This window comes from Choloepus didactylus, chromosome 1, assembly GCF_015220235.1.
Source record: "Choloepus didactylus isolate mChoDid1 chromosome 1, mChoDid1.pri, whole genome shotgun sequence".
Classification (NCBI taxonomy): Eukaryota; Metazoa; Chordata; class Mammalia; order Pilosa; family Megalonychidae; genus Choloepus; species Choloepus didactylus.
This window is the reverse complement of record NC_051307.1, coordinates 15,803,405-15,819,520: the sequence shown is the minus strand read 5'-3', so window position 1 is coordinate 15,819,520 and position 16,116 is coordinate 15,803,405. Positions and strand designations below refer to the sequence as shown.

The following is a 16,116-nucleotide window of genomic DNA, read 5'->3' as shown; positions in this document are numbered from 1 at the left end:
TGGATGCAAGGAAGGCATATTATTATACTCTCCTTTTACAGATGAGGAAATTGAGGCTCAAATGATTAAATTATTTGCCCAAGGTCACATGGCTAACAAAGGTTAAACTAGACCTGTGTCTCAGGATTTCTGGCTGCTACCCAAGATCTTCCCTCCATAACAAGCTGACATGGCTCCTTCATTCAAGAAGTTCCTACTGAATACCTAGACCAAATCCTGCCAGGAGGGCGCTCCCCTTGTTTTGTCCCTTTTGAGTGCCAGAGCATGACTTGATTCAGCCAAGTAGGGCCCAGCAATACTACACAGAACAATGGCCACGGGGGCCCTTTAGCTTGGAAACTCATGATCATGACAGAAGAATTTGTAGAAAATGACCAAACCCACACTGGGATGAGAAACATGTCCAGTGTTTTACAGACACTTATTTACATCCATCTTTGAAGGCCACATGGCAGATCCTGATGCCAGTTTCCACAGTTTCTCCCTAAAGAACTTGGGAGACTCTTAGCAGGGACGGGTGAAGGAATCGTTTCTGGGTAGATACTGTCGGAAGCCTCTTTGTTGGGTCCTATGTGATTTGGGTTGGAATGTCCATTTCTTGCTTCAGGACTCTTATTTATCTTACTTAACAGAAACAATAGCACATTGGGCTTTCTGGTTATAAGGAACAGAAATAAGAACTCTAACTCAAGTAGTAGGTTTTAGTAAGTGGATATATAGGGCGAGGGAAAAAAAAAACAACAAAAAAACAGCATTCTGATAAGACCTTCATGAAAAGCCAGAAAAGTCAGGCTACCTGACATTGGAGGAACAGGTGTGCCCCAAGAGAGGGTGGCCCAGAGCAGGGAGGACCAGGAGCATCCCACCCGGGCTCCTCAGGGTGGGGCAGCTTAAGGAGCCTCAGTTTTCTCCCACAGTGGTGGCAAGGCCACCCTTTTCATGACATCACAGGCAGAGGCCAAAGATGAAGACTGCTCCCCATGAGACACGATCATGCTTCCTGGGATTTACTTTTAGGTGTCTGCTGCTAAAATTTACTTTCAGCAGAGACCATGTGACACAAACGTGTGAAGTCGATTTCTATCTGTACCGTTAAGGTGGCTATTTATCTTCATCTGAAGGACCCTAAGCAGGAATAAAACTCTGGGGGTGGTGTGTTTTCACTGGTAAGGCTAACTGAAGGCCCACGCTAGAGGAAGTTACTAAGGTACTTCAGCTATAGCTTTCTCTGACCCACAACAGAAGCTTTTTAATTAGCATCGTGGATATTAGAAGTAACTTTTCATTGGTGAAATGAGTCATTTGCAAGATGTGTGGATTGGCTAGAAGTATTGTACAGCCCTCCTTAGGATGAACAGGGTATAAGGAACAGGCCATAAGGAATTTGGAAGGGCGCCTGTAAATGGCTATTGGAGTATTCTGTAAATTGCTTCAACTAGAAAATTAGCCAAATCTTGCTGCTAAAATATTCTCCCATGTGTTCCAAATGAACTTTCATGCAAGATGCCATCAAGCTTCTAAGACAGACACTGCCTGGGACCTCAAGGAGCTGCCTGAAGCAGGATGACTGTCTTGTGCCACCTGCCAGTAGGTGTCAAGACTTGCTTTCACTGTTCTGTGCTCTACCTGGCAGCAAGTTGGTGAGGGAGGAGACCTACAGGGGTCACTGATTTTCAATTAGAGGCTGCAGAGAATCTATCAAAAAGAACTCAGTAATCATGAATGATCAATCTAACTAAGGTCCTTTTGCTATGATAACTTGATTCTCAGAAATTATTAGGGAAACTGAGCAGAAGCAGAGTGAGTCACTCATACAAACGGAGTACTAATGTTATGTGACCTCGTTTTTCCCCACAGCAGAAAGGGCCTGGGGAAATCGGAGGTTACCTTTCTATTCCTGAGCAGGCCTACCAGTGCCACACTCCGTGGATGTGTAGATGCCACGGCACAAGGATTTCTATCTCAGTTAAATACCACAATTCAGTTTTTGAAAATCAATCTTAAAGTACTTGGTTTTAATTTTTATTCTCTTCCTGGTTATAAAATAACACATGGTTACTCTAAAAGTCATACATTATAGAAAACTGATTCTCCGAGAATCCCACCCTCAGAATTGACTGCTACTCCCTAGTTAATATTCTTCCAGATGTTTTAAGCATATAGCATAAAATAAAAATAACAAACAGGAATAAGTGAATCCTGCTATGCATGCATGCTATTCTGCTCTTTTCAAATAGTTCTGACAAGTAATTATTCAAATGAACAGTTTCTCAAGAGAGCTTTATACATGAGTTTCCAGAAGAGATTCAACCACATAGAAGAACCTCTAAGATTTTCTTACCATACAATGTTAGCTATTGTCCAAAATAGTACAAGTGTCATAGTTTTAAAATAGGAAATAAAGAACAATGAATTTGATACAGAAGAGAAAACAGTTCAGAAAATCATCACATTTCTTAAAAAATAAACTCTTAAATTCCCATTCCAGCAAGTATCATAAAATGGCTTTAAAATTGGCACTTGGGAAAAAAAAAAAACACTCGCTACCATCAAATATAGCTGAAAATTCTACAGTTCTTTTCCCTTGACCAATACAAGAGAGTATCACATTCATGGCCATTTAGAAGTCCTTTAATTCTCAGTGAAAATGAGATGATAACAAGAATTGCTACACATGAATGGGGGGGGGGGGTGGACTCCGGAATGGGAGTGATGAAAAAGATTTCAGCTTTTGCAACTACTAGGGGATAATTTTGATTCCATTTCCCACAGCTTCGTTTGTAATGCTTTCAAAACATCGTCCATCTATTAAATTGAAAAAAGAATACGTAAAAATATACCTATGAATATGATGAAAACATACATACATGATTAAATGCTATTAAAAATATATCATTAATTCAAATCTTGGATATGTTATGCATTACATATAGCATTCAGTATTTGTTTAATGAAGTTATTTAAAGACATGAGCTAGATTTTCTATAGTTAAGACATAATTCTATTAACAATGGTTCTTAACTTTGTAATCTATAGCTCCTTTCTGTCCTCATCAACATCTTGCCTATCTGGCCATAAGAAGAGGTTAACGTTCAATAAGAAGGCTATTTACGCCATGGGAAATGAAACACTGATTTTATACGTTACTCTCTAGTTCAACAGTTTAAAAATATATAGTCTTGATTTTAGCATGAAATGTCTGTCTTATTATTTTGTTGATAAAGCTTTAGCTTAATCTGTAGACTGGTTCTCAAAAGAATCAACTTTACTAACAAGTGAAATGAAATAAGAACTCTCATCATGAAAGTGCTAAGATCAAAACAGATAATATTATGAGAAGTATTATTTGTGGAGCAATGCTTGTTCACTGACAGGAGGCTATTCACACAGAGATATAAAAACTTACAACATAATTACCTGCTTTAGAGATTTTTCTATCTCAACTCTGCTTTCAAGATTAAAAAGCTCTTTATCATCTGATACAATTTGCTTTTCAGAGGACCCTAAAATATAACTGAAGCATAGTATAGTACCAAGTTAAAACAGGAAAAGGGAGCAAATATTAAATTTATGTTAACTATTAAAACTTTAAGTATATTACATTATATATCAGCACCAAGGAAATGACTCTAACAACTATTTTTGTTAACAGCAACTTATCTAGGAAGTTGTACTACCTAAAATGGTGTTTTTCTCTGTAACAGCTCTGTCCAGATTTCCACACAAACTCATTTTCCATATTATAACTATATCATTCTTGGGAATACACTTGCTCTTTAGTCAGCTGGATAACCAAACATTATTAACATTTATAGCTCAAAATTCTAAGAGGAAGTTAGAAAATCTTGCAGAAGGCATTAATACACTGCATTCTTGCTTTATATAACTTTTCATGAACACGTATGCTTTCAAAGTTGACTTTTAGTAAATGATAAATTGAGTGAACTTGGATTATACAAATTTGGGCAACCTACACATGTTGAGTTATCCTCCAAGTGAAGTTCTGCTCAACTCTCTAGGGTCATAGGGCTGAGTCATAACATGGGATGCTGTGGTTCAGAAAAGCAATGAATAGTACAAAAATTGGCCAGGCAATGAAAGAAAAACAGGCCCAGGGCTGTTAATTAGATAAATCTAAGCAGTAAGGAAGAGGCAGCCAGCGTTTCTCAAAAGAAAACTCGATTCATTTGCATTTCCTTAGAAGTCTTTTATCACATGTAGCAACTTCAGTATGTCATTTCTGTCGAACAAAAACAGTCTTCCTTTGGAAAACGTATGGGTCATATTCCGGAAAAAAACCATTGTAGGCAAAACTGCAGAAGGCAAATAACTTCCAGTTTAAAGAAAAAATGAGATGAGGTAGAAAAATTAAATGGCACCAAGTAATTTATAAAATTGTAAACAAACGTTGCAGAAGACATAGACATTTAAAACAAACCAGATTCCTTGGCATTTAAAATCCTATCCCAAGAGAGAACTTTTACCCTAAACTCAACTGTTCTGGGAAAAAAAGCTTCAATACTATGATCTCCTGTGGCAAAATCTTTCTGGTGTTTTCACTTATACAGACAGTATCACTTTAAATAGTTCTGTTCCAACTCTAATGGGTTAAGATTTCGTGTCTTTTATATTCGTATTTTCACTTAAGTTTCACAAACTTTGGCAAAATTCTCAGAGCGATTAAGGGAACATTTGCTTGGGCCTGGGTCTTCCATCCATATATTAAAACAAAAACATCCAATATCTCTCCAGACAGACCTATATTAAAATTTTGATCTAAACCTATTTTCAAAAAAAGCTGATGGAAATTGCAGTTATCAAGGAATAATTGGATGAGAAGTCATAATTATAGTAAAAAGAACACAGTTTTAAATTTCATAAAGAGAAAATCCAAGAAATTCAACAGGAGTGATAAAACACTTCAAGTAATGAAGTATTTTAAATTGCTTTTCTTTTCTGGTACATAAGGTTTCTTAGGCATCCTCAAAGTCTTGAGGGATACATCTTTGCCAGGACAAGTGAAAATGTATTCGGGGTTAATTAATTTACTTAATTTAGTCATACCTCTTTCCTATAAAAGGCTGATAAATTACATGGCTATTAAGATATTCTAAATTATTTAAATGACATCCATGATCAGCCACTAATTTGTCTTGTTTCCTAACTCTTGCTTTTTAGAAATCTTGGAGAGTGAAGGCATTTTTTTTTTTAATCTCTTAAAAAAGCAGATGTGTCTTTACTACAGGAAATAGTTGGACTCTGTATTTCTACAGTTGCGTATCATCAAAGTTTAGAAATTCTAACTTCTTCATGACATTCCAGAAGGGTAAAAACTAGGGAAAAAAAATAAATTGGACAAAACATACTGATCTACACAATTGGTTAAAAAAAAAAATCCTCTTAAACTAAATTCAATTTTTAAAAACAAGAGAATATATTTTTACTCCAGAACTTTTTCTCACAGTGTTTTCTCCTTATAATTTAAAATGTGTTACTTATACAATACCCAGTAAGTCAGTACAAAAAAATATAAATATCATCAGCTTTATGGTCAGAATGTTTACTTGAAATTATATTTTAACCAAACAATGTTGACTTTTGTTCTGACGTTTTCATACCAATTTCTGTGCAAACTTAACTTTCCTGAAAAATTAGTTATGAAGTAATCATTTATATATCAAACTTACCTTTCAATGGCTTCAACACTGAGGCAAAACAAGTCTCTCTTAAAATCAAGATTCTTTGGTGTACATTTGTATATGTAGCCAAGATTGAGTGAGCATCCAGTGCAGTATAAAGTTTCAAGAATGCTGCAAAAAATAAATGTCATTGCTTTAGGAAGCAAAACAGCAACTTCTTATAATAAAAATCCTATTGTTAGAAATTCATAAATATGTAAACATTATGTTTCTAACATAGGTTATTCTGACCATATTAGATCTTATGTATAAAGAGGGGGCAAAATGATAGTAAAATGTTTATCTTAGAAATGTAAAGATAACCATCTCCAGACCACACTGCCTTAAGCAACAAGTAATAAGGAATAGCCCCAAAAGTGACAAGAAGAAAGAATACTGAGGTGGTGTTTTTCTAGAATGTAAACTCCTCAGTGTCTGGCATTAAGAAAAACTATATAAAAGCTGGAAATAAGACAAACAGATCTCATAGGCCCTTTTACTGTCATATGACTAGCAAGCCCACCAAGGGTCACATGACACTCTAGGACACAGGTAGGCAAATTTTTTCTGCAATGAACCAGGAAATAAATTATTTTAGGTTTGTGGGCCACGTGGTATCTGTCATAGCTACTCAACTGTGCCTCCGTAGCCTGGAAGCAGCCATAGACAATACATAACTGAACAGATGTCTCTGCATTCCAATAAAACTATATTTACACTCAACAACAAAAAGACAAACAACCCAATTTAAAAATGGGCAAAAGACTTGAACAGACATTTCTCCAAAATGGCCAAAAAGCTCATGAAAAGATGCTAAACATCATAAGCCATTAGGGAAACACAATCTGTTAGAATGGTTACTATTAAAAACCAGAAAATTACAAGTGTTGGAGAGGATGTGGAGAATCAGGGACACTCATTCATTGTTAGTGGAAAAGTAAAATGGTACAGTTCCTGTGGAATATATTTTAACAGTTCCTCAAAAAGTAAAGTATAGAATCACCATATGACCCAGAAATCCTACTTCTAGGAATTTACACCCAATAGAACTAAAAGCAGGGACATGAACAGATATACACACAGCAATGTTCCTAGCGGCATTATTCACAATTGCCAAAAGACGGAAACAACCTACGTGTCCATCAACTGATTAATAGAGAAACTGTGGTACAAATATACAATGGAATATTATTCAGCCATAAAAAGAAATGACATTTTAATACATGTAACAATATGGATGAATCTTGAAGACACCATGTTGAGTGAAATAAGCCAGACACAAAAAGACAAATATTGTATGATTTCACTGGTATGAAATAATCAGAATAAGTAAATTCATAGAGTCAGGTTACCAGGGGCCAGGGTGGGAGCAGAGAATGGGGAGTTAATCCTTAAACTGTACAGAGTTTCTATTTGGGGTGATGGAAAGTTTTTGGTAATGGATGGCAGGATGGCAGTACAACATTGTGAACATAATTAACAGCTCTGAAATATGCATATTTGAATGTAGTTACAAAGGGAAATGTTGGATTGTATGCATGTTACTAAAATAAAAACTTAAAAAAAAAAAAAATCATAGGACTGTACAACACAATGAACCCCTAAATGTAAACCAGGGATTATCATTAATAGTATAATTATAATATTCTTTCATCAATTGTAACAAATGTACCACACTAATGTACAGCGTTAATTATGGGGTGGGGGGGATATGGGAACTCTGTAGTCTGCAAGATTTTTCTGTAAACCTATAACTTCTATAATAAAAAACTATATTTACAAAAAGAGGTGCCTGGCCCACAAGTCATAGTTTGTCAACCCCCACTCTAGGGGAAAGTAACACTGTTTGTTTACTATTGAATATTGACTAGGGCTCAGACTCTCTAAAGTTAGATGACTTATAGAAACAAGATTGATAAGTTCCAAATAATTTTAGTCTGGTAGAGATACAAATGATTTCTGCTGTTAGAAAGGCTAATACCCCACCCTACCCCACCCCCAAAGATTAAGGTTTTATTGCCCTGTAGGCATTAACTAGATTTGCTCCATAGGACAGTATGCTCCTTTGAACCAGCTTTGTATCTTCTGTTTTTTTTCATTGGTGAGTTAAATAAACCTTTGACATGTGCTCATTTGGTATTTGTTAAGTTTTTTGTTTTTTGTTTTTAAATTATACTTCTACCCTAGCACTCTTCCATCAACTACAGATATGATCCACATAGGTGATTCAAAAATATTTTACTGAATGACCCATTATTATTTCTCACCATAATGCTTCCTTTATTTGAGAACCTGCACATTTGAATAAACTCTCCCTTCATGCCAATTCAGGGAAGCCTTCAACTTCTTTAAATGTGGTTTAAAAGCCACTGTCTCCCAAAGTGTTGTCTAACTGATCTATCCAAATTTACCATTTTATAAACATCTGTACTAAAATTACAGTCCCAACACATAGCAAGTAGATGGTAATTGGGGATTAAACTCTAGTGGTGATCATAAAATGCTTTATTTCAAAAGTACTATAACTCCTATTCAGTATGTGAGCCACTGGTAATCATGAATATCTATTCCTGCTATCAAGCAAAAAGGAATTATCCCAGATTCAAACAGCATCTTGTTAGATTATTGTTCAGAATCTGGGGGACATTTGTAATTACTACAGCAAAATATGAAAAATAGAATAAAATGGATCACCACCTGAAAAATTTTAAGTTCTCACTGGTGACAAAATTAGCAAGAGAGCCAATGGCTTTTTAAGTAAGCTTGTATAGGATTAAAAATATGAAAGCAACTTAGGAAACTTGAAGGTGGAGAACCACCTATAATATCAATCTTGAACAGGCAAATTTCGATGATATATATCAAATCTCATTCATCACGAGGCTGCCAGATAGAACTACCAAAATTATGAACTAACATCTAATGCAGGTGTTGTCAGCCTTGAAAGGAGGCTTAGAAAATTCTGAGGCTTGAATCCACACTCATGAATGGATAAGATGACTTTATCCTGAAGTATCAAAATCAAACTAAACATCACGAAGCGCACACAGGAATCCATTTACACTTTTGTAGCAATCTTGAGGAGCAATGAAGAGATGGTAGCTATTATTGCAGCACCTTTCTGCTTTCCCATCTAGTAAGAATTTGGCCAGAATTCACCCTTATCATTAAACAATACTACTGAAAAGGCAGTGTCAGAAATCATCAAGGTGATTTTAGACAAGGAATTAGTTAGCTTGTAATATCCTTAAACGAGTGTGCATAGAGAAAACAGCATCACTACCTTTACAACATATTTCCAAAACCCACAACTGTTCTTGTTCACCCTCAGCAGAATGGTTCAGGTGCTATTCAGCAGGACGGCTCTATTATCACAAAATTCATGAGCATTCTAAAGCAATATGGTACTTCCAAAAGTGTAGAAAACATGACCTTAGTGAAATTCAAGACAATTTTAGGTGGTATAAACAATGGGTGCAAGCAATATAAACAAACAGCATTTAAAAAAAAAAAATTGAACTTCACTTTCAACTCTCTTTCAATCCCGATTACAAAAAGAAAAAAAGTCTCAAAAGAGAGGAAGAAGAAAGTCTCAGTTTGGTGCAAAAATGTTTTTAACACTTCTCTAAGAGTTGTAAATCTTTTAACAGTGATGGGACAGATCTCAGGCTCAGACCTAGTCAGGCAAGGATCTCAGCTAGAATGTAGTAACATTTGTTTTCTTTGTAATTATCTTCAGAGTTACTTTCTAGTTATTGCAAGTGAATGATGATAGTAATATAAAGAATCCTTTTAAAAGAAATTCAAATAAAAATTTTTGAGTCAATTTATGAACAAATATTAAGTATATAATAGTACAGGTGGTACACAGATAAAGCAAAAATGGTGCAGATGATACAAAAATGACTGGAGTTGGGAAGCAGAGAAGAAAGAACATTTCACAGAAAGTAAAGAGAGAGATAGGCAGAGCCTAGCTCTTACTTCTAATTAGTCCTATGGACTTCAAGAAGTTCTAATCGTCCCAGCCCTTACCTTCTTCATCTCCAAAATGAGATACAACCTAAGGGTGTTTTCCAATTTTTTAATCACCTGCATGCCAGCAGCACAGTTTCTGTCACATCCACACACTACCTGTACTATTATTAATTTTCCTTAGTGTAATTTTTTATTAAAACATCCTTTATTAGGATAGTCTAGCATTACCAAAAAATGAAAAACCAGTATTTTAAATACACATTAAATATATATATAAGATTATCAATTTTTGTTTAATTATTTGTAGATCATCTAAAGTTTTTTTCATATACATCCATAAGACACATTTCACACTTCGGACAACTATATAAGGCAGTGTTTCCCATTTGGTTTTCTAAGGATGCCACCTACAGCAGATGGTGGCAAGCACCCCAAGACATAGATTCCCTAATCCCTTGGAGTGGTCACCCAGGGCTGGAGGTTGCTGGAGGCTCTGTGTTGGTTGCTTCTGGGCACAAGCAACTTTGTTTGTTTACCCCAATATACCATGTGTATATGTGTCTGTATATTGTATTTATTGGCATTTTCTATATGTACCATGACATGAAAAAGGGGGGTACCATTGATCTAATGAACCCTTTGGCTCTAAGATTTTATAACACAGATATTTTTCCTATTTTTATTTTCAATTTTCATCAACACCAAACCCAAAGACCCCAAAAAGGAGTGTCAGAATGTGCCTTAAGAAATCTAGAGTCTTCCATCTCAATATTTAAAAGGTACCATATCACTCAGGAATTGATATATTTTATACTGATTTCCATAAAAATGGTTTTATCCCAAGTAATCTCGTAGTCTTACTGGTAATGATTTTTTTTTTTTAAGATTTTTACTTGAAAAATAAACATTTTCTCTAACATTCATATAGACTTGCTCACCAACCATCTTCATTTTTACGTTTGGAAAGCTTCTGCTCCTCATCCACAGAAACATTACAGGAAACACCTAGAAAGAAAGAAACAGTAACTTTTTAATGCAGTTTGCTATAATGTATAAGCAGACATTTAGAGAATCTCTAAGATAACTTTTATTTTAGAATTCAGAGGGCTAGAAAAAATTAGAGCTCAAAGTCATACACACACAAGGGTGGTTCAAATCTAAATGTCTTCTTTCTTCTTCTGGAAAAAAGACGGGAGAAACAAAAGTTCTTTCCTTCCCCTCCCTAAACACCACTGACAATAAAATGAATAAAATTAGAGAGAGAAACTCATCAATAATAAAACTTGGAACAATCAGAACCCCAAATCACAGTTTACAAAGATATCAACCAGATACAGTAAAATTAGGATCAAAGCCAATGCATATATCCCTGGTTCTCAAACACAGAGCTAATTTCTCTAAATAATTGAGAAGGTACCCAGGAACCCAGCCCAAAATTTTTTACTTGGACCATGACTTGGACAGGAGTCATAGCTGGACCACAAAGCAGCAGGAATCATCGGTGGAGGATCTAAGCCCAGGACACTAAATGAGGGGGTAGCAGATTGAGTTCTGTACCCAAGAAAAAAACATGTTCTTAATGTTAGTCCCATTCCTGTGTCTGTGAACCTATTGTAAACAGGACCTTTTGAAGATGTTATTTTTAGTTAAGGTGTGTCCAACTGAATCAAGATGGGTCTTTATCCTATTACTGCAGGCCTTATTTAGAGAAAGCCACAGAGATGAGCCGGAAGTCAGCTAGAACCTGAAAGAGAAAGGACACCACCATGTGACAGGAAAGCCAAAGAACCCAAGGACTGCCAGCCAGCCAGCCAGAATGCTACCAACCCCAGGAGGAAGCAAGCCTTCCAGCACCCAAAAGAGTGAGACAATAAATTCCTGTTGTTTAAGCCAAACCCATTGCATGGTATCTGTCATAGGGAAAACTAAGACAGGGGGGTTAAGGGATAGAGGGAAATGAGGAAGGAATCTGTCAGCCCTTACATGGCCAAAAGACTCTTGATTTCATCTCCTCCTACAATTTACTTTAACTCAGTAAATGCTACCAACACCCACCCAGTTGCTCAAATCAGCAAACCCAGCATCATTCTTGATTCTTCCATCTCCTCTTCCCACTCTCCCAAACCCATTCCATTGACAAATCCTGTCAATTCTACCTCACAAATCTCTCTCCAAGGCATCCTCTCTTCTCTATCCACCAAACCACTACCAACACCTCTTGCTCAGACTACACTAGCTGCCAAGTGAACTCCCCAATTCCACACTTATTCCTCCCTTGAATGTTTTCTCAAAAACAAAACTCAAATCACATCACTCCCATCTTCTCAACCATTTAGAATAGATCCCTACTCCTTAGAATAGCCTACAAGGATATGAATTTTCTGACCCCTTCCTTCTTAACTTTGAATCTTAACTTTATTCTATTCTTCAGCCACACCTAGCCTCAAGGCCTTTCTTTACATTAGTTGTTCCCAGTGCCTGGAAAAGCAAAAATCATGACTGAAAAATTGTACTAGTAGCCAAGTTGACATTCATGTATAAAGACAACAGAAAGAGAATTTCAAGCACTCTAACCTGAAGTTTTCTTGGGGAGGGGGAAATCACTGATGATTAATCAAAATAAACAACACAGGAATGGGAAAGCTATAAGAGTATTGGAATTGAGAAATGAATCCACACAAATATTATACTAAGGTTAAATGACACAAGTATTAAAACTACAGATCAGGCATTGAAGCTAAAGATCAATGTTATGATCATGGCAAAGTATAATAATTGAACTAAATTAAACTGGGACAGCAAGGAAAAAAGGGAATGGGAATCAATGTCTTCATCTTTCATTGGGGGAAGGGGAGTCTACAGAATCCCCATAATTACTTCATGCAAGTATTATCCCCATTTTACAGAGGAGGAAACTGAGGCACACAAACATTAATTAAGTAACTTGCCCAGGATTACAGAGAAAATAAGTGGCAGGGACAGGATTCCAACAGGGGCAGGCCAGGGCTCCACCACCATGCTATACTGTCTCTCAACAAGAAGCTGCTAAAAAAAAAAATTGAAGTATATCTAACTACAATAACATGGAAAAATATTCAGAATATATGTGTGGAATAAAAAAAGGAAGGATGCATAACAGTATGAATGATCTCAACTGTGTTTTAAAAAAACTTACATGTCAAAACATGCTCATATGTGCATGGAATGTATATGGAAGCATAAATGAAACTAAGGCATTCTGAAGTCTGGGGAATAGAAGTATGAACTGGGGGTTGGGGGAAGGATTCTTTTTACTTTTATACTCTTCTGCACTGTTTGATTTTAATAGGTGCTAAAGGTTAATCCCAATGCATCACTCATGAGACCTGCATGTTCTTAGATTCATATTTAACTACTGTAAAGGGACTCAGCAATAAGTGTTAAATAATTGAGGCATCTCTATTGAAAATGGCAGGTCCCAGAAAGTTCCAGTTAACACTGGTATCCTCCTTCTTCCCAATCATACCCCAGAAAACATTCTCCCCATACATGTCAATGACTTGATGGTGAATTTCTGCCACCAAAATATTTGTAGAATTTAAACAAGACCTTCAGAGAATAAACTTCATCTTGAAAACCACACGTCCAAAAGAACAGCTATTTTTACACCAATTCAGAAAAAAGAACTAAGTAAAACCACTCTTTCCCTAAAATAAATTTTGTGGAAGCAACAAAATGAGTGAGTGTTGCCTTCCTCTTAACTCTTTTACTCCACCCTCTTCTTTCTTCAATGTTGACGGGATTGTCGGTGTCTTTATTGCGAGCCTTCCTTTTTCCACAGCATTATTCTGTCTGCTACAGCTGTAACACTTGAAACCGTGAAAGCATTCGCTGCTACAGCTAGTAAGATCTGAGAAATCAATCTTGACATTCCCCGCAGGAAGCAGGTAGCTGAAAAGCTTGATTTCTTAAATCATTAACAAATACTATCTGCTAATTAGCAGACCCCTAGTTTCTACGGAGAGTAAGATCCGCTGGCTACAGCCCAAACATGTACAATCTAGTTGGTAACTTTTTTCTTAGTTAACGCTCACAATGATGCTTAGTCAACCCCTGTTCTTGGAGACGGACGACCCCAGAAAAGGACCCATTACCAGTGAGCCCGAGGTACAGGGGTGACCCTCCTCTTCCCTTTCTCCTAGGTCTCACCCTTTTAGATTTCTCTGTCCTTAAAGTCCCTGGGCAGCCCCGAAGGAACCCCCTCCTCCTCCCGGGCCGCCCAGGTGCGAAACACCCGAGAAGGCAGCGGCCCCAAGCCCCCCGGCCTGGACTGACAGCGCAGCAGGATGCAGTTGGTGTCCTCCTGGCTTGTCACCCAGCTCAGCGAGTCGCCCAGCGGCCGCCGGCAGCGGGAACACAGGAACACCAGCGGCCTCTCCTCCTCCTCATCCGCCGCCTCCTCGCGCCGCGTCTCCTCCGCGCACGCCGCCCGCTCGTCCCCGCTCACGGAGCTCCACATGCTCGCCCACTTCTGCAGCAGCAGATGGCGGTTCGAGTCCTCTGAGAGCCGCCGGCCCAACAGCGAGGAGTCGCTGCACTTGCTTTTAGCGTCGCACGCACAGCTAGGAGAGGAACAGCCTTTACAGCAACCCAGGGACGAAGCGTCCGCCATTACCTACGAATCGCCCGCGCCCCAAAGCACCAAGGGAAAATCGTCCTTGCGCATGCGTGGGACGGGGCGAGGCGGCGGAGGCCGAGAAGGGGCTTGAGGGCAAGCCTGCTAGCGCGCATGCTCTCTGTTGTGCTCCGAACGGCCTAGTAGTCACTTCCCCTGCTGCAGATTTTCCAAGTCTAGGAAATTGAGCTTGGGGGTAGTCGGGTGGCCCTCTCCATCTCTACGGTCGGGCGGGGCCGCGTTCAGCCGCCCACCTGGGAGGGATGGTTTCATTCAGAGATACGGGTCCCAAACTAAATCACTAACCCATTATGAAGACCTTCAGGTTGCAAATAGGCTGTCCCCCACACCTCCCCTTTTGTGGCTTTTTCCCTCCCTGAGATGCTGCAATCGCCTCAGACTTGAGCGTGCATTGTAAGAATCTCCTGGAGAACTGGTTAAAGCATAGATTGCTGGGTCACTCCTACACAGATTTTGTTTCAGTGGGGCCCAATCATTTGCAGTTTAACAAACTCCCTCGTGATGTCCATGCTGCTAGTTTTAGCAGAGCCACTTTTGACTGGCTCTGCTCTATCAGTTTGTTTGTTGGGAATGCAGGGGGTGAGGTGGCGGGGAGGCGTAATTCGAAGTGGAGAAAACAGGGGTTGTTGGGGAGCCACCTCATCAAAGTTGTTACTTTTGTTCATTGCTGTTGCTAAAACAAGACCCTAGTCATTCAAGCTAGCACTGCAAGGAAAAAATTTAGAGAAGCCCGTGTGGCCGGCAGCAGCGTTGCTGGAAAGCTTGGAAGTGCTTCAACTGTCAGGATCAGGGAGCTGTTTGCCCCTTGCAAGGGGTGAGCATCCCGTTAAGTAAAATAAAATGCCGCCTGCATTGGGTTATTAGGGGGAACCCTCCTTTCGAAAATAGCTTTTCCAGAGGACAAAAACAGTTGCATTGCAGGGGCTTTCCGAGAAAATGGAATGTACCTTATAGACTTGTGGGTAAGCAACCCACTGTGATAAACTGGTTTCTTAGGTCTAGTAGAGCTAGTTTATCAGAATGGATAAGCTTACCATACTAATTCATGTATATCTGCCCCCCACTTTGTAAGATGCAACCCCCCAATGTAAAATAGAAACCTAATGTAAGCCAATCAGAACATTTCCTCACTTGTTTCCTGATGTCCTATATAAGCTCCCTCTTTCCACCCCCTTGATGGAGCTCCCTTCTTTCTGAATGGAATGCTACCCAATTCATGAACCTCTCAATAAAGCAGTGAGATCCTAAATTGCATGAAAAGTTTTTCTTTTTTAACAGTCCCTTCATGGTGGTAAAGACAGACTTCCTGAGTTGCTCCAGAAAGCCAGCCTCTGACTTTCAAGCACCGCAGGTCAGAGGGGAAAGACTGGTGGGGCAGGAGCCAAGCTGTAGCCAGACACAGAAAAAGAGAAAAAAAAGCACCCCCAAGGACCTGCACTGCTCATACTACTTTTTGTTATTTTGATTAAGTTCCCCAAGTCACTGCCACTTTGCTCTGTCAGATAAACTATTTACATAAACTTTCTTCCAATTTTAGTGCCTCTGGCCACTAGCAAAGAGCAAAAGTTTCGAAGTCAGAAGTCCTTGGTTGACATACTCTTCCACCAGGTAATAACTGTGTGGATAACTGTGAAAAAGCCATTTGCCTTCGGTGAATCTGATTTCTCATCAGTCAAATGTGTCATTACTGCTTTGGGTTCTTATGAGGATCAAGTGATGTAATATGCATGAAAATACTTCCACAATTCTAGCACATCATACCGGTGTTGACTAATCTCCAACTGGAAG

The 16,116-nt window shown here is 38.4% G+C and overlaps 1 protein-coding gene across 1 annotated transcript; it reads right to left on the bottom strand.

Moving 5' to 3' along the window:
* Positions 1–2,615: 2,615 nt before the first annotated feature.
* MIS18A (MIS18 kinetochore protein A) lies at positions 2,616–14,315 on the bottom strand. Its single transcript, XM_037811714.1, has 5 exons — positions 13,968–14,315; positions 10,592–10,658; positions 5,688–5,810; positions 3,418–3,514; positions 2,616–2,805 (listed from the first exon to the last, which is right to left on the bottom strand). The coding sequence occupies exons 1-5, from the start codon at positions 14,302–14,304 to the stop codon at positions 2,725–2,727; spliced, it is 705 nt and encodes a 234-aa protein (XP_037667642.1). The 5' UTR covers positions 14,305–14,315; the 3' UTR covers positions 2,616–2,724.
* Positions 14,316–16,116: the final 1,801 nt, after the last annotated feature.